This window comes from Anneissia japonica, unplaced genomic scaffold (genome assembly GCF_011630105.1).
Source record: "Anneissia japonica isolate Jap-2015-1 unplaced genomic scaffold, ASM1163010v1 scaffold1509_len713820_cov188, whole genome shotgun sequence".
In the NCBI taxonomy this organism is placed as follows: Eukaryota; Metazoa; Echinodermata; class Crinoidea; order Comatulida; family Comatulidae; genus Anneissia; species Anneissia japonica.
The window spans coordinates 314,084-331,995 of NW_022737632.1; the positions used below are offsets into that span (position 1 = coordinate 314,084).

The 17,912-nt window shown below is 35.6% G+C and overlaps 2 protein-coding genes across 2 annotated transcripts in view; one reads left to right on the top strand and one right to left on the bottom strand.

Annotated features, from left to right (window-relative positions):
• LOC117117402 (centrosomal protein of 192 kDa-like) overlaps nucleotides 1–16,300 on the bottom strand; it is a gene marked incomplete in the record, with an annotated part of 34,735 nt that extends 18,435 nt beyond the window's left edge. Inside the window, 18 exon segments of the mRNA XM_033261712.1 lie at nucleotides 441–622; nucleotides 1,000–3,705; nucleotides 4,161–4,302; nucleotides 4,518–4,724; nucleotides 4,964–5,028; nucleotides 5,416–5,493; nucleotides 5,815–5,928; nucleotides 7,145–7,358; nucleotides 8,213–8,446; nucleotides 8,984–9,148; nucleotides 10,753–10,952; nucleotides 11,274–11,421; nucleotides 11,580–11,662; nucleotides 12,006–12,425; nucleotides 13,077–13,487; nucleotides 13,847–14,220; nucleotides 15,023–15,200; nucleotides 16,150–16,300. Of these exon segments, the coding sequence (XP_033117603.1) occupies nucleotides 441–622; nucleotides 1,000–3,705; nucleotides 4,161–4,302; nucleotides 4,518–4,724; nucleotides 4,964–5,028; nucleotides 5,416–5,493; nucleotides 5,815–5,928; nucleotides 7,145–7,358; nucleotides 8,213–8,446; nucleotides 8,984–9,148; nucleotides 10,753–10,952; nucleotides 11,274–11,421; nucleotides 11,580–11,662; nucleotides 12,006–12,425; nucleotides 13,077–13,487; nucleotides 13,847–14,220; nucleotides 15,023–15,177 (5,898 nt within the window).
• Nucleotides 16,301–17,696: 1,396 nt separating this feature from the next.
• The window catches only part of LOC117117415 (low-density lipoprotein receptor-related protein 12-like), a 2,464-nt gene continuing 2,248 nt past the window's right edge, over nucleotides 17,697–17,912 (top strand). The window contains exon 1 of the mRNA XM_033261731.1: nucleotides 17,697–17,842. Within this exon, the coding sequence (XP_033117622.1) occupies nucleotides 17,731–17,842 (112 nt within the window). The 5' untranslated portion in view covers nucleotides 17,697–17,730. The remainder of the gene's footprint in view (nucleotides 17,843–17,912) is intronic.

Genomic DNA, 17,912 nt, shown 5'->3' on the forward strand with positions numbered 1-17,912 from the left:
ATATATATATACACAGATATACATACACATATATACATAGGCCTATATACATACACATATATACATAGGCATATATACATACACATACACACATATACATATATATATACATACATAATATATGTATGCTATTTAAAACAAAGTTAATTTTGAGAACTATATTTCTATATTCTAACCGATATTTGCATAGGTAAATATTTCAGCTATGCCCAGAAGTTCAGGTGAAATTCAGAAGACCTCTTAAATATTTCAAATAAGATACAAACTACTCTGATTATGAGGTATAGAGAGTGGAATCATGAGAAAATCTTTATAGGATTTGAACAGATGAACCAAGCTTGAATGTTCCATATATTTTTAAAGGGTGTTACTACTTTATATAGAATTTGCAGTGCAGTTTATTCATTATTAAAGCTCAAGATATGTGTATTATTTCTCACCTCTTCTCCATTGACTGTCACTGAGACCACCTCCAGTGAGCATTGCAACCATCTGGAGGATGGGTTGTGAAGGGGAAGCTTTGCCTGTGCAGCAATACCAACACAACATACTCCCTGAAACCTAAGCTGTCTTGGTACAACAAGGCTAGTAACGATGCTTGCATGAGGCAATGATGATGGTCCTAAAGAAAAGAAAATATTGTTATGAATATCATGCATTCCAGAATAAGTGCAAGATGATGAATAAGAGGACACTCCCTGGTACAAATAGGATGACTTATTTGAATAGTAGTGCACTCCCTATTACATGCATGACTTAATTGAATAATAGTTCACTCCCTGGTATGGGCAGGATGACTTACTTGAATAAGAGTGCACTCCCTGTTATGAGCAGGATAAATAATTTGAATAAGAGTGCATTTTACATTAAATTCAATGTCCAAAGTAATTGATTGTTGTGATAGTGAGATGAAATATAACAAAAATCACAGAAGTCATCAATGAGTATATTATTATTTACATTACGAAATAATCAATACAATGATTATCTTTTTCTTACCATGAAAATGTGGGACTGTTGTACCACTAGGAAGAGTTGATATAAAGTGAGCCCTTCCAGCTGCAGGTTGTCCCTGAGCTGAAGATACCGGTAAATAACGACTCCCTTGGCTGGTTGGTGGCAGCATTCCATATGCATTTGGAAATGTAGATCCAAAGAAGTGGCTACTACCAGTACTGGTGTGGCTACTGTTTTGATCTGTGGCATGGGTTGTCATTATTGGTCTGTCATTTAAATACTGGCTAGCAACAACAGTATTGAGAAGTGATTGGCTAGTTAATAAAGTGGGTTTACCAGGTGGTGGCAGCACTGAAAGACTTCTGCTATCAGAGATAGGTTGAAAGGTTGAGATAGGATCATGATGCATATTAGTTGGAAATAAAGATGTCTGGTTGGTAAAGCCATGACTAGGTATTGATGAAATAGGAATTGAAAGTTGTGGGGCTAAATATCTTTGGTCGTTTGAAATTGATGCAGTACTGACAAGTTGAGGTTGATGTGGATGTTCTTCAGGAGCATGTCTGTTACGAGAGGGAGATGGCAACACGTGAGCTGCAGAACTATACTTCTGCTGTGGCCTTGGAAAATCACTATCCCTTTCATGAGTCCTAGGTGATATTGATTTCTTTGATTTTTGTGATGGTGACACATGCATTTGCTGCCGACTAAGATTTCCTCTTACAATGTCCATCAATATTTTGTCATCTTCTATTTCTTTGCCAACAGTTTGTTCTGGACTTTTTTCAGCATCATTTGGTTGGCTCTGAGTTATGTTGAAGAAGCTGTCTTCAGTTTCGTTCATAATATCTGATGGCCTTGACATTAATTCTGATGGTACAATGCGATGTTTGCCAACAATTATTACTTCAGAGTCTCGTGATCTTCTTGAATATCGCCCTTTACCTGGTGATGATCTCTTACCTTTCTTCTCTGGTGATCTCTTATTCTGATTTTCTGGTTCTTGCAAACCAACACCAACATGGTTACCGGTGTCAGAAAGATTGTGAGGACGTGGAACATTAGACATACTTTTATCTACATTAAGTGAATTCTCTTTTGATATAATCATACTTTCAGTCTTGGGTAGATGTTTTTGTTGGCTGTCCAGTAGATGATCTTCTTCATGAGGTTTTTTATGCTTGTTTTCAATTGAATGCAGCTGTTCCCTCTCTACTGGTCTTGCTGGCAACTTAATAGTCTGGCAACTACTAGAATCTTGAGGCTGATAACCATTATTTATTTGCATATCACTGAGCCCTTCATTCTGGCCAGAATATTTCAATTTTTGAGTACTGCTATGTCTGGAAGTTGCAGTAGGTTGTAGCTGATTCATAGGTTCACTGCGTTTACTTTCTGTTTTACATTCTGACTCAGTGCTAGCTTTTTTGGAGTAACTACCCTTTAATTGATCATGCGGTTGCCGTGTTACAGAACCTCGACTGACATTATCATGTCCATTTTTAGAACTGTTTATAGCATGAGGTCTGTGGTTAGAACGTGCCACCTTTTGGACATCTTCTTTTATGAATGGTTCCCCATGACCTGTATCTTGTCTTTTTTGGTTTTTCACAACCTGTGCACTTTTCTTCGGCCTGGATTTCCTTAGCATTTCAACAACCATGGCATCAGACATTTCCATGTCGTCCCCCTCATTTAAAGGTTTAGATGCAGTCTGCATTGGGTCAACCTGTCCAACCTTTGGTTCACCAGACTGTAATGAATACACCTCAGGAAGCTGTACAACTGCATTGAAATCTCTGACACCTATATCAGAAGATTTTAAGTTCCTTGAGACATTATCAGATTTCTTTGTGGCACAGTTTCCTTGAGTTCCTTCTGGTTTCTCTTTGGATGTGATAGAGGTTTTGCTATATGCTTCTCTGCTTTGTTGTTCTGTAACGTCCCTTTTCGCATTGTATGGAGTAACATATTGCATGACAGCATTTTTTTCACTTTCTACTGAATCATTACTTGACATAGAATTTGACCTCAGGGCATCTTCAACCCCGTCTCCCACTCTCTGAGGGCGTGAAGAATTGTATTGCCTGTCTTTGTGAAGTTCACTGTGTCTTTCTCTGAGATTTGTTTCTCTACCATGGCTCGATCTGGATGATCTCTTAATATTTTGCGAAAAAGGAATTTGATCACTCTGATTTACAGTCTTGCTTTGCTTGCTTTGGTTTTCAATTCCTTCCTGTTTTTTCATGTCTTTCTTAAACATGGAAGACTTTTCATATTGAGTTTTTGTTGCAGGTGCCATATTGTCACGACCCTGCCTTGTACTTTCAGATGTACTGTTTCTTTTCTCTGCTTCTTTCTGACCAATGTTTGATCTCGGATCACTCTTTTCCGACACTCCTTTACCAGCAGTGTCTTTGGGTTTGTTTGACAGCGCAAGAATCATAGCAGCTAATTCTTGTGGTTTCGTTGAACTGGATGCGTTTACTATTGCTGAAGCTATTGCACTCATGTTTACAGCTGGGGTGTGGGTCATGTCCAAATCACCACTCTTTTTATCTGTTGGTGTAGCACGATTGCCTCTATTATCTAATCCTAAATCTTGATTGCTTCTTTCTAATTCAGACGTGTCACCTGTTAATGTCCGACTCATGCTACCTGATGTTACATTGTATGTGCTATTTCCACTGTCCATTTCAAAATTACTTTTTGAAGTTTTCCAACTTTTTATGTCCATTGTTTCTGAATCTGCAAATAAAAGGATAATACCAAAATTTGAGAGGACAGAGGAGAAAAAAATTGGAAAATGAAGCAAAATATTAAAACAAAAAAATTATAAAGTCATATCTTTTAATATATTTTATGTAAATAAATCTAACCTAATATTGACAATGAAAATGTAGAAGTTTTACAACTGCGATTGTTAATTGGTTTTATCCATTCTTATTTATACTAAGGAAAGCAGTTCATTAACCGGATACTGTTTTACCACAGAGCCCAATTATACTTTATGAATAATAATAATAATTAGGCTTGACTTAGATTAGAAGTGTAAAGATCATGAGAATAACTCTTGACTTCTGGCTTTGACCATCGACCCTGGTACTGTAAGTAAGTACCTTAGCCACCAAGCTACAGCTCAATTTATGTGACAGGTTTGATTATAATATAGTATGCACAATGAATACATCAGTTTAACTTACTTGTGTCATCAGCTAAAGTTTGAGAACCATCAAAGGTAGAAGCTTCTTGGAGGGAAGTGTCATCCAAAGTCTCCACATTGTCATAGAGTGCATGGGGTAGGCCAGACGATGGGGATACCACCTTACCAGCACCAAACTCAGGCTAAGATATTTAAAATGGAAGTATTAACAATAATATAAGATATTGTTTTAATTGAAAGCTGCAGCAACTATAAATAATGTACAATTAATTACAAACAAAAAATAATCTTAAGTAATAATGAATTTATAAATAATCTTGAACAGTTTGAGTTGTTGTAATACAGGAACTGATGAAGTATTGTCTAGCGATACTAAATACACAAAGCCAATGCTTACTCTAGGATTATTTCCATTCCCAGAAAGAGAGCCAAGAGTTTCCGTCCGGGCTTCCATGAATGCTCCGATGGATATCCTACAGAAGTCTTCTGTACCAATAATGTCCTTGTATCCACCTAAGATGTTCTCAACACCTGTTGAGGCTGTGTTACCTGCTGACCAATCAAACTGACCACTACTGGCTTGTTCAGGTGACATATGCTCATCCTATAAGACCAATTGTCTATTTTATAACTTATTTCAATTACATCTAACAAACAACAATGTTTCCCTTTTTCATACAACAAAAATACAGGAAGAATTAATGACAGTAAAACATTGGTTGCCCTGCATCTTTGTAATTGTATATATTCATATTTATGGAATAAAATAACTTTTATAATAATTAAGGATTGAAAAATAATTAAAGCATATTTAATATTGGTCCTCTTTGCCACAATATTTACCTGTCTAAATAAATTCTCTTGCTGAAAAGATTTCTCTGCTTCATCTATCAGTGCTTTGGCATCCCCTATATTAAAATTAAAAAGCACATTACTCGCTGAAACTGCAATTCCTTTACGCTAATAAAATATTTATGATTTAGCCTTGAGCATATGCTGCCGTCTATCATATAATCATATACATTTTTTGGAATTTCCATTGAGTATAAGAATACAAAAAAGTATCACACTTTATTACATCTTAAGTACATGTCACCTTCAGGGAAAGCTTTTTGGAGATTACTTTTGAAATGTGGGCAATTACATATGCATGATTCAGGGAAACAATTGCATACTCTTGTTTTAAAAAAATGTTCACCATAGCAATTTAATCAAACATTAAACATTATATTCTTTTTAATAATGTTCTTGTTTTTTACACATAAGTTGATTTAAGCAACTTAGGTTTGTCTTACCTCCACTTATGAATTCATCATTTTCAAATCCTAAGTCATCAACAGTAAAACTATTATCAGAAGCAGAAAAGGGGCCATCTATATAAATAAATAAATAATTAAATATCAATATCATCATATTTCATTATTATCATTGCTACCATCCTAACCATTTTCATCATTAAAAACATTATTACACCAACATCATCAATACAACCATTATAAACAACTTCCATTACTGTATTATCCTCATCATTACCATAAACAAAACAGAAACAATGTTATTAGCAATATTCCTAATTTTTTTTTAATATCTAAAACAAACACAAAAAAATATACTATATGAAATATAATAACTTGTTTATATAATGTCTAAATGCAAAAATATAATTCATCTATGAAAAATGATATAACACTCACTGTCTTGATGCATTGTGGGTAGTGAGTTTCTAAATGCCAAGTCATTGACAACTTGACCATCATTATCAAGGTAGACAGAGCTGTGTTGTTCCTTAATGCCACTTTCACTACCTATGAACCGCATGAAACAAAAAAAAATTATTATATGCTATCTTTTTGCAACTTTTGTTGCAATACTATATCCATAGGAGGGGGGAAAGTGAGGGAACAATATAAGACTATGGACTGACAAGGAGGGGAATATGGAAATAATAGACTATAAACTAGACAATAAACTTCAATAAAATATTGATAATACTGCAGCAAGATTGACTAGTTCTGACTTTGTACTTAAAGAATTTGATGTCAAGCAGCACAGAAATTTTTTTAAAAATTGATGATAATTATGATAATGATATGAAGATGAAGAGGATTATAATGATGATGATGATGATGATGACGAAACATGATGATAACCAAAAAGTAACAATAGGTCTGCATTAATTCAAATTCTGACTTTTACTGGAAGAATTATATGTGAAGCAGTGCAGAAGAGGACTAAAATAAAATTTAATCAACATTTTATACTGATATGACATGATGATGATAATAATAATAGTTCATTCAATTTGATGATGGTAATAATAATAGTGATGATGATTATGATGAAGAGTACTATGATGGTGGTGATGATCGATTAGTATCAATAGGCCTGCACTCCATAAAGCAAAACATTTGAGAACATATAAACCACCATTTAACAATGGTTGTTCAAACAAAGTACTTATTCCATAGAGCTATTAAACAACTAGAGTGCTGACAAGATGGCGGAGCAATGCAGAGTTATGTATGTGTACCATCCAAGATGGCCGTCGTACTAAAACGCCACCTTCAGGCTCAGTATACATATTATTACCATAAATAAGCCCTCTGACTCAGTGACTGACTATTATTTCATTAATGATAATGAGTAATGGTAATAATTAATAAATTATTAAACTATCGTAGCCAAAATGAGGCCAAGTGGAGCATCCTATTCAAAAATAAAGTACCAAGGAATGAAAATTAAAATCGTGTACATTACACCCATACACCGCAACGCTCGAGTTTCAAACATACGGGTAACTAGCTGTACTGAACTTTCTGTGTAAATTTAGGGCGCAATTGCAAACGATGGCGCTTAGGCGAAATTTGATTGGCTAAATCTATGGCAGCCATCTTGGATGGTACACACACACAGCTCTGCGTATTTCGAACATCGAATACATTGCAGTTAGCGCTCTAGTATTCTTATTATATCTCTATGACTTATTCTTTATTAATTACAGTACCATTTTTTATCCACAATTACCTTGAAATGAATTACCAGCAACCTGTCTACTGGTGTTACTGCTGCTTCTGGTACTGCCACTGTGCTCACTCCCAGAGCTTCTGGCAGATGTCTCCAGCTGCGAAAATTCATCGTCACCAAAAGAGAACTTCTGTGAAAAGGTTATGTCCATGTTACCCATGCCAAAGTCACCTAGAGAAGATCGGCCATTGAAAGGTTGTCCAGAGTCTGCGACCTAAAATTAAAAAAAGAAATTCCCACATGAGTACTGTATATCTAATTGTCGGAAAAGTAGCGCAAAAAAAGGCAACAATGTCTAGGACAAAACATGAAGACATAACACCGCAGGTCCACAACATGGAAGCAGCTTGGAGCACCAGCAATGATTTGGTCTCCCAACATCCAGGTCAACACTTTTTCTGCATTGTTTCTCTCCATCCAGAAGTATAAATGGGTACTTGTGTGGGTTGCAAGCAATTGCACCGATACAGCAGCAACACTTAAGCATGTGGACACAATGAACGGGATTAACAATTGCTCTGTAACTGCAAGAAAAATCGCTACACAATTAGCCTGGTGTCAGGCTAGTTATCAGGAGGTCGTGAGTTCGACTCCCACCCAAACCACTTGTAAGATTTTTTTCGCAAGCATTTTTAATGGTAATGATGAAAGAAAAATAGGGAAGCAAATGACTGGAGCCAGTCTCAACCAACAACAGTTCTGTTCAAGCATTAATATATACATTTTTTTATGTGCTGAGCATTCAGGTAGGACAAACATCACTCATATTATTATATCTCCTGATGCAAAAAAGGCATTGGAAATGTAACCAGTAACACATGACAACAGCTTGCTCTAAAAATGGTACAAACATTGACCTTAGCAAAGATTTTATATCCACATATGCTCAACTTCACTGTCTGAAAATCTAATGAGTTCCTCTTTGTCCTTTTCTTTCTCAGGTGGCTTAAGTAATCATATACTTCTAACGATCTCTATTACAACATACATAGATCACTTTTAATTATTGTAATTGGTTGTGTAAAATATGAAGAATTAAATTATAAATAAAACAGTATATCTACTTACACCTTGGTCAAATGGATTATATCTTTGAGGTGATTGATATGTTGTCATACTTTCCTTGCCATCGCCATCAAATGCAGACTCCCCTTCTTCAAAGTGGATACTGCTCGCTTGCCATTGGCTACCAGATGTATTCAGGGCACTGTCACCATGACGATGAGTGTTAGGATTCAAGAACATGGATGGAAGTTCTACATCACCCCCTTCCAATCTACTGGTATCACTTGAAATGGAAGTCTAATAGAAAGGGGAACATAACGCAACATGAATAGTCAGCAGTGAACACTGGCCTGACTTTCCCCATATGAGACATGCCATCCCAAAAACAGCGTACTATCGCTAATTGTTAAACTGAGTAACATAAGAATGTGGCACTAATGTATACTTTACTACAGAGAAGCCATACCAAAACCAACACCCGTGACCGAAAAATGAAAATTTACTTTTTAATATATTCTTATTCTCTTAAGGATTATAATGGTGGTCATTTACTGAATTTGACTTACTATTGCCAAAGTTATGAGTAAAAGTATTAGGGCTTCTCTGTACTGAAGTATACAATGCTGCCACACATTCTAATGCTTATTACTCAGTTCAATGATTAGCAACAGTATGCTGGTTTTGGGATGGCAACCTCATTTTGTATTGACACCTCATAAACGTGAGAATAAAATTCTTGTTTATACCAGAGAATCATTCGTGAAAATAAAGAATGTTTGATCCAAAAAAAAAAATAGTAGGCAATTACTACTGAATCTTTCAGAATCAACTTACATTAGAAGGTCTTCCCCTCGAATAGTCGGAGTCACTGTCTAGCCTAGATAACATGTTGACTTCATCTTTACTTGCAAACCGTACTTGACGAAAAGGTGATGATATTGTGCCGTTCCCTACAGGCTGACCCCGTGATGGACCCTGTGACATGCCTTGAGACCGACCCTGAAAAAAAAATTCAGCCATGCAAGATAACAAACTTAACAGGAAAATATATCTTATAATTTATTTAAACTTACAGTATAATTGTTGCCTGAAACAATATAATTATTATTATCATGTATTATTATTATGTATGTATTATTATACTAATCTGCATCATTATAGGTATTAAATTGTATACATTCTGTTAGATATATTATATTTAAATGTAATTATTATTTATTATAATTGTTACTATTATTTATTATATATATATATATTATTACATTATGTGTATTCTACCATGAGTATTACATACATTTGAATACATTCTGTAATTACATTTCATTATGTGCATATTGCGTGTACACTAATCTGCATCATTATAAATGTATAACATTGTGTATATGCCATTAGATATATTATTATATATAAATTTCATTATTATTTATCATCATTGTTACTGTTAATTAATATTATATATATTATTACATTATGTATATTATACAGTGCCATCCGAGTACCGCATAACTCTTAATACATTCTGTAATTATATTTCCTACATGTACATATTTCGTGTAATTATTATAATTATTTGAATCTTTTCTATCCCTTTTGTAATTACAGTAGAACCTCGAATTTACGTACGGCACGGGACCGGAGGGCGTACGTAAACCGGGGGATTCGTAAAATAGAGGTTGGGTTAAATTTGTGGTAACCTTTGACCTAATACGTACGTAAGACTCAATACATGTGTGCATGAACGAACGATGTTACCTAGCTAGGCTAAAGCAAGCCTCTAGGCCTATGAATAAAACCATGTGTTTAGTGTTTTTATTCATCACTTTACAATGTCATAATAAAGTGTTCAAATAAAACCGTGTGTCTAGTGTAATAATTCATCACTTTATATCTTTTATTTAACTAAAAGAACATGAAAATATTGTAAGATTTAACTAAAGAACATGAAAATATTGTAAGATTACCTATACGACAAAGATATAACTTGGGAATTCCCCTTCATGCCTATTTTAAACAACAGAGCTGTGGTGTTGTCTGGGCCTGGTGAGACAAACTAAACCCATGTGCGCTGCACTGGGCGAGCCAACCAATTAGCGTTCGTGTACGTGAAACAGCAACCATGTTCACTGCACTGGGCGAGCCAACCAATTAGCGTTCGTGTACGAAACTATGCCTATTCAGCTTCGTGTAGAAAATTCGACCAGACAAGTGTTTTCATGGTTTGCCACACGAAGCTAAGCAATTGTTTTGAGCACCATCGGTAGTTGTTCATCTCACTCAGTTCACGTGGTTTTAGATTATAACAACTCGGTGTTAGACTCAATCAATATTGTTGTTTAATGAAATTACGTTGCATTATTATGGTTTGTTTATTGTTATAGTTTATTGTAATAGTCTTTTTACTTATGGTTGCTCTGAAAAGGGCTGTTTGTTTTGAATATTTTCGGGGTTTTTGATGACGTCATCGTCGATACGAGGCGTACGTAAAACGGAGGGTTCGTATAACTGGGGTACGTAAAAACGAGGTTCTACTGTACCTTCATAATATTTATTTCTATGCTTATAATTATTTCTATCAATAACTATCATCAACATAATTTACTCACTTCGATATTCCTTGAATGTTGATCAGTCCTTGCTGAGCCTTGCGACCCAAGCCCGTGAAAAAAATCCATTGTAGTGAGAGACGGTTGAATTGAAGCAGAGGCGACGTTATTATCCTCACCATCACTCATTCCATCACCACCACCCCCACCATCACCAGGCACAGGGGCTATCACCTCACCCTCTGCTGATTCTCTGGGACCTGTTGAGAAACCACCAAAAACTAAAAATCACACAAACCAGAAGTGATGTTGTTGGTCTATAAGTGAGATGCTTACCTGATATATATATTATATATCCTTTTAAGAACTTACCTAAAAAATAATGGAATTGTCCCACCCAGAATATACAGTATAATGCAAAAATTTTATGTACAAGGCTGGAGTATGTGAAGGTTATTATTGGGCATTTAAGAAAGGTTATAAAGCACTCTGATGGATCCAAAATATGTAATATAAAATTAAACATTTTTTTTTTAAACAGTAAATACATAGTCAGGTATGTTATTAAAGCCATGATCTACCTTGGATTGAATTGTAGTTATAAGCTACATCATTCTCATCTGAACTACCACCTTCTAGGCCAGGACGTCCATCATTACTACTCTCTTCGCTCTCACCTATGCATTCTCTATCAGCCGGTTCCACGTAGCTGTTACGCTCCTCCAATTCCTATTAAAGTCAAAAAGATGGGGGCTGGCGTAAATAAGAATTTGGGCTTAGTGGGAGTGGAATTTTTTATATGTATAAATAGCAGTGTATACATACATGTATATATTAGTTGGGTAAGCTTTGATTGAGGGTTACAGAACAGAATAGTTTTTTCTGACCTTTCTAACAGCTTCCAGTTCATCTTCTGTGTCTATTTCACTGCTGTCCATAGATTCACTACCAATAGCACGTCCACGAATATCTACAAGATTTGATAATATTTATAATAATAAATATATAAGTGAAATATAACAATTCAGCACATTTTTAAAAATCATGTGGTCATGAACTGGGAAACGAACTGCTTTGCTAAGGAGGGAATGAACCATTCTGCTAAGCCGTGTCCCTTGAATATTGTTGCAAATGTCCCATAAACACCAGCCACTCGTAAAGCAATATGGGTGAGGAAGTTTGTGGAGCATAAACATACCCCTGAAATTCCTTGAATAAAAAGTCTGATTGGTTACTGTAGTTGTTATGTCTGACAGACATCCTGATGTGATGTATTTCTACTACCATTTCAAATTGCCAAATAGAAAACCTACCTTGCTTTAAAACTGCCTCTATATTAGTATTCTTTTTCTTATGGGAAGACTTTGTGAACTTCTTTTGTCTGGTGATGGCAGCATCTTGCCAGCTGCCTTCACTTCCTTCTGATGGCCTTCTTGCCCCCAGAGGTGGACTCTTCTGAGATTGCCTAAATGGAAGACTTGATCCAGCAAAACTGATGTCATTAGCACTGTTCTGACGCAATGCCTCATTTGTTACAAAACCATCAGATGTTGATTTTGATGTCTGTTTTGGAAGACTAACATGGCTACTTGTTTGTTCTTGGCCTTGAGATGGCAGCCTTGGTGTGAAGATTTCCTCACCATCTCCGCTGCCTGGTCGTGGTATATTAGCCATTGGACTGTGTTCAAAAAACATGGAGTCAAGCTTTTCTGGAGTAAATCTGCGACCACTTTCTGTTTAAGGAAATTAAAGTTATTAATAAACAAAAAGAAATTGTTTTTACCCAAGCACAGTGACTTTAAAAAAATCAGCAATTTTTTTTACTACAAGGCCTAGGTATAATTTTAGGGTACACTGCCAACCATTACTCACCCCATCTTCGCTTCAAAGGTAAAATAGTAACAAGTCTAAAATTCATACTGGGTGTAAGGGAGCACCGGAGCCAAGAATGGAAATGGTGCCCCTTTCCAGCTCGAAGGTTCTTGTACAGCATCAGAACTTGTTATTGTGTCAGTCATTCAAAAAATAATCATCAATATTTTTTAAGTTTGAAAGCCGTATATAAATATTATCTAATCTTTTCACTCCCCCCTTTACTTGGGGCATGTGCCCTATACACAACCAATGTAGTTGTGCCTCTGAATTCATGGTTAAAAGAAAGCAAAACTAAACAATTTTAGTTGGCTGGGCTTAGAAAACTCAAAGGGAGGGTGTTTGTCCACAGTATATATATGAAATTCAAAGTGCACGACATCATAGCTACATTTAACATTGCATTCTGGCAATCCTTGTTAATTGGTTGATTAATAGTATTGAAAATAGTGCAGTAGTAGTGGTAAAATATTATAATAGCGTTTCATGTAATATATTCAAAGTTTTCTTACCTGAATACATTGGTTGCATTGAAGTAGGGTGATTGTCTTTGGCTTTGGTATGTTTTGCATCAGAATCTCGACCAGTTACAATGCTGGAATTTGATCTTTGAATTTGTTCAGTATTAAAATCTCTCTGCATAACACCATCATCTTTACAGCAATCTTTCCCTGTTCCTTCTGGATAAATATTTGACTTAATAACACAATCCAAACAACCTGTAGAGATTTCATACCGATCACTTTTCAATTCTTTATGAGTTCCTGCTTTATCAGCTCCTGTATCGAGGAATCCAAAGTCTGTCGAACCTTCATCACTGATCCCTGACAGTGGGGTGTCTGGGGTGAGGGTTGTATCGGGGTCTGCAAACTCTCTGAGGTTGTTTGTTGGACTGCCAATTTGAAGAAGGCTACCAGACAGATCTGTGAAAAAATATGGTTGTAAATAATCAACAATGAAATGTACACAATGGAAACCAATAGTCAATAACATTTTCAGCTCAAATCACTGCAACGGTGGCTCAAGAAATTTTCTGACAGGGGGTCCAAACTAAGTAACGACTACAGCCTCAGTCAGGGCCCCAGAATAAAATCTCTAGGGTGAGGTTTTTTTCAAGGGGAGAGTTTTTATGGCTTACTATGCCCCAATATTGTGCTTTTAGACCACAATATTAAGGATTGTAGCATGTAACATGTTTTTATCAAATAAAATTTAATAGTTTGGACAGGGCTTTAAATCAAAATTTCTCATGATATTGAAACAAGACACGATGATATCTTACCATGCATAGAATCAATAGAGAGTATGCCCAAAGAGGATCCAGTATTATTCAAACCCAGACTCTCTCGACCCAGACTGTCTCTACCTAGATCAGTTCGTATGCTTAGAGACAAATTTGACGAGGGCATCTTCTCCAAAATATCAGAGAGGTTGTGAGTTTTTAGGAAATTATCAATATCACTTGAGCTCTCTGAGTCAAGGCTATCTAGAAGTCCTTTTGTTTTCAGCTTTTTCTTGCTCTGTTGAGGACTTTGCGAGCCAGGCCTGTCTAGGTCAAAGGTTGAAGGCTTCAGAGCAGTGAGGCCTTGAGGATTTGGATTCTTTAAAAAATGTTGCTGACCATAAAATGATCCTCTTGTATCCTCCTCTAAATATCTGGACGATAAAATGAAGAAAACATGTAATATAAAATGCATACATCACATTTTTCATTTTAAGTATAATAATAGTGTAGTTTTATATAGCGCACATATCCATCTAATGTAAGATGCTCAGGGCGCTTGATACGTGGACTAGGAACTTGATCAATGACTTTCTTCGCCCCTAAGGGTCCCTTCGTGTCTGTGCTACCCGGTAGCCCAGTACCAGCAACTCTCGTCGTCCACCACAGGGGCTGTCTGTTCCAGTACACCGGGGTATCCCATTACTCGTCTCGAAGGATGTACTGGGTTCTTTATAGTGCACACAAGCCACTGTATACACTGGGCCTACGGTTTATAGTCCTTATTCGAGAAGACTTGTTATAACACCAGAACCATAGGCGAGCATGCTGTTCGAACAAGCGCCGATATTATGGCTATAGCTTGTGGCGCCCTTGCTAACCGCTTGGCCATTGAACTCACCAATAATGCATGATGGCTGGTTAAAAAAAACCTGAGTTATGAAAAAATCAGTGTTTTTTAATTGCTTTTGAAATTGCTTCATACAAAGAAATATATTATTGTGGATTTATGAAAATATATATATACTATATAATAATATACTATAAAAAATAAAGATAAACCATATTATACACACAGAATACACTTTAATACATATATAATTAATTTACACACGAACACTCACATAGTATACAGTACTATATCATATAGTATAAATAAATGTTTCCTAACCATTTATCATCACCACCACAAGAATAGAATAGATAGACTTAAAAATTGAAAAAAATATTCCTTACTCTTGATATTTATTTGTCTTCATTACTGTTGATGCTGCCATTGGAACTCCAGGAGACGATCCCATAGAAATGTTATCAACTGGAGTCTTGCGGGACACTGGTCCTCCAAGAACCGACTCGTCTAAATACATCTGTGATGCAGTTCTTCTTGACATGCTTTCTACTCAGTGCATATAGCCTATTGAATATCAAACATTTTACATTCCTCATTGAATATTAAATATATTTTAACCTGTTTCAATTAGTAGTGTGAGGCTTACCCTCAACATTTGATCGGGAGTCTCCAAAATTTCCATGGATGATGCAATCTCCCAGTCTACAGAATTTTGTTGAATTCTCCAGAATATTCAGAAAAGAACACCAATGTACCAATAATTTGTGGCTTTTTGGTACCATAAAATTAAGTATTTATAATAAATAAATGAACATTGCAATTTCTGTTCCAATTTTATTTATTTTTTTTTGTAGCGTACAAGGATTTTTCATGTGTTACTGACATAATGCGATAGATCAGAATGCATGCATGAAAAAATCTTACAGGGTTCAACATTTCAGGAGTGGGGCCCGTGCTTTATCACCAATGCACCTCTAGTCTCCCGAATTTTAAGTTCCAGTGGTTGGATGTTCAGCTGATGTCATCTTTTGTATAATATTCAGATAGCCTAAGCCTATTTGCAACTTGATTTTCTATCTTCATCCATTAATACTTCTGCAATAAAAGGCTAAGATTTATTTATTTAGGCCTAGCCTAGGCGTGCCCTTTGCCTAACTAGGCCTAGGCTAAGCCCATGTTTTGTTTTGATTTAATCATCATAAGTCATCTCCAAATTTTTTTAGGGAAGGGTGCAATAATTACCAGACAGCACACTATAGTTTAACCTATGTAAAAACGTTGTTCGTCTATTACTAATGCACTAGGCCTAGGTCTCAAAATATACTAACCTAACTCTTACATAGGCTAGGCCCATATAGACCAAATTTACACAACCACAGGGTGTTAAGATGAAGTGTTTTCCCCTGTAGGGATCACACACATACAGCCTAAACTGTGGCTGTTGAGCTTGAGGTAGGCCTAACGTTAAAGATATAAAGTACTGTAAATCATGATTAGCACACATGACTCAGACCTCAATTTTGAAAAAAATGTATCACTATTGGCTTCAGTATGGTCCGTTCATTCCTGATGACAAGGCATTTGTACAAAACTAACACTCAGGGCCTAGTACACGTTCGTTGTTTTGACATGAATTTGATTTGCTCACTATTTTGCGCTTTGACAATCCGCCATTCTTTAGAAATAAAAAAACGCCCTCTATGGCATTACCTACACTAAATCAAATTTCGCGCGGGGGAGTCTGGTCTTTGATACAATACTGTACAAGCAACAATACCTATTGTAATTGCGGCACCTGTAATGTAAAGAGGACTCAGTCCATGTCATGATTTTGAAATCAAATGTTGAAGACCTGGAAATATTTGGCTTCCCACATAAAATCACTTCAGCCCAATAATTTGCTGATTTTCTGACAATGGCCATGGATTAGGTTTAGGCCATTATTTAGTAGGCCATTATTAGGGGGTTTATGACTTAAAGTATTTTGCAAACTTATATTAAACTCTATCCACACTTGCATCACCATATTTAATGTAATCTTGAGTTTAAATATCATAATATTATTAGGCAACTTTTATATTAAATTTTAAACATGTTTTCTTCATATTTTTACACTTTTATGCTCTAATATTTTATATTACCATGTATTATCATATTATTTTGTAATATTTTTGGCATATACCATAATACAGGCCTAGGCCTACTGTATTGCCTAATTTTGTAATATTGTATAATGACAAATTTGGTTGATTGTTAGGCTTATGTTATACATGTGTGGAAAAATCTAATAAACAAACAAACAAACAAAAACAATCTATATAGAGTGTTTTGAGTAAACATAACTCCATTGCATAGAAACACCCTACCTTATCACACCAATCTCACATGTTGTGAAACAAAGTTAAAGCTATTTAACTTTTGAGGGAAATATTCCATTACTGGAGTATTTCTCAAATACGTGACACATGGGTTAATTGCGTAGGCCTTCAGCTGACAGTGATCGGAGCTCGGTAAAAATGAGATGATAAAATTCAATTGATCAATCAATCAAATAATTCCCACGATCCAACTTTCCAACCGACAGTAAACAGCCCTGGTAAAGTTGTAGATCTATACTGATTAAAATCATCATTTAAAGTATAAATATTTAAAAAAAAATTATAAATTTAATTTTTTTGAGTAATAGTAAAAAAGTTGCTTAGTATCAAATAAAAAGAAATTGAGAAAAAATGAATTTCTTAATTTTGTTTTAGGCCTATTAGCTTTCAACTAACAAAATTAGAACATCAAGTTTAATACATTTTCTTATGGTTTTATATAGCCTGTAGGCTATGCCCAAGTTTCTGCCAGTAAATGTTTGTAGCAAACGTCTTTAAATCTTTGAAACATAATTTTTTGTCCTCTGTGATAATGAAATTATTGAAAGTTGACAAGTTGTGAATGTGATAAACCGTGGTCTACAAGACCTAGAGACCTACGTACTGTGAAATTCACAAAGTTATCCAAGCGCGACGATCGTTGCTTAGTGACAATACACTTCCGTATTAGGTCAGAGGATAAATCAATAGAGTCGCGACCAGCTTGATAATCTAAAATGGCGATCAGTTTAACACAAACGAAGCGCTTATATACGTGGGTATCAAAAGTAATGGCTATCGGATACCTGTTCTTGTTATCTGTACCTTTAACAGTTGGAATTGAAGTCGGTAAGTGTTCTTGATTCGTCAGCAAAGTCATGATAATGTCAGAGCACGGTGGCATACGATGTGTAGACAT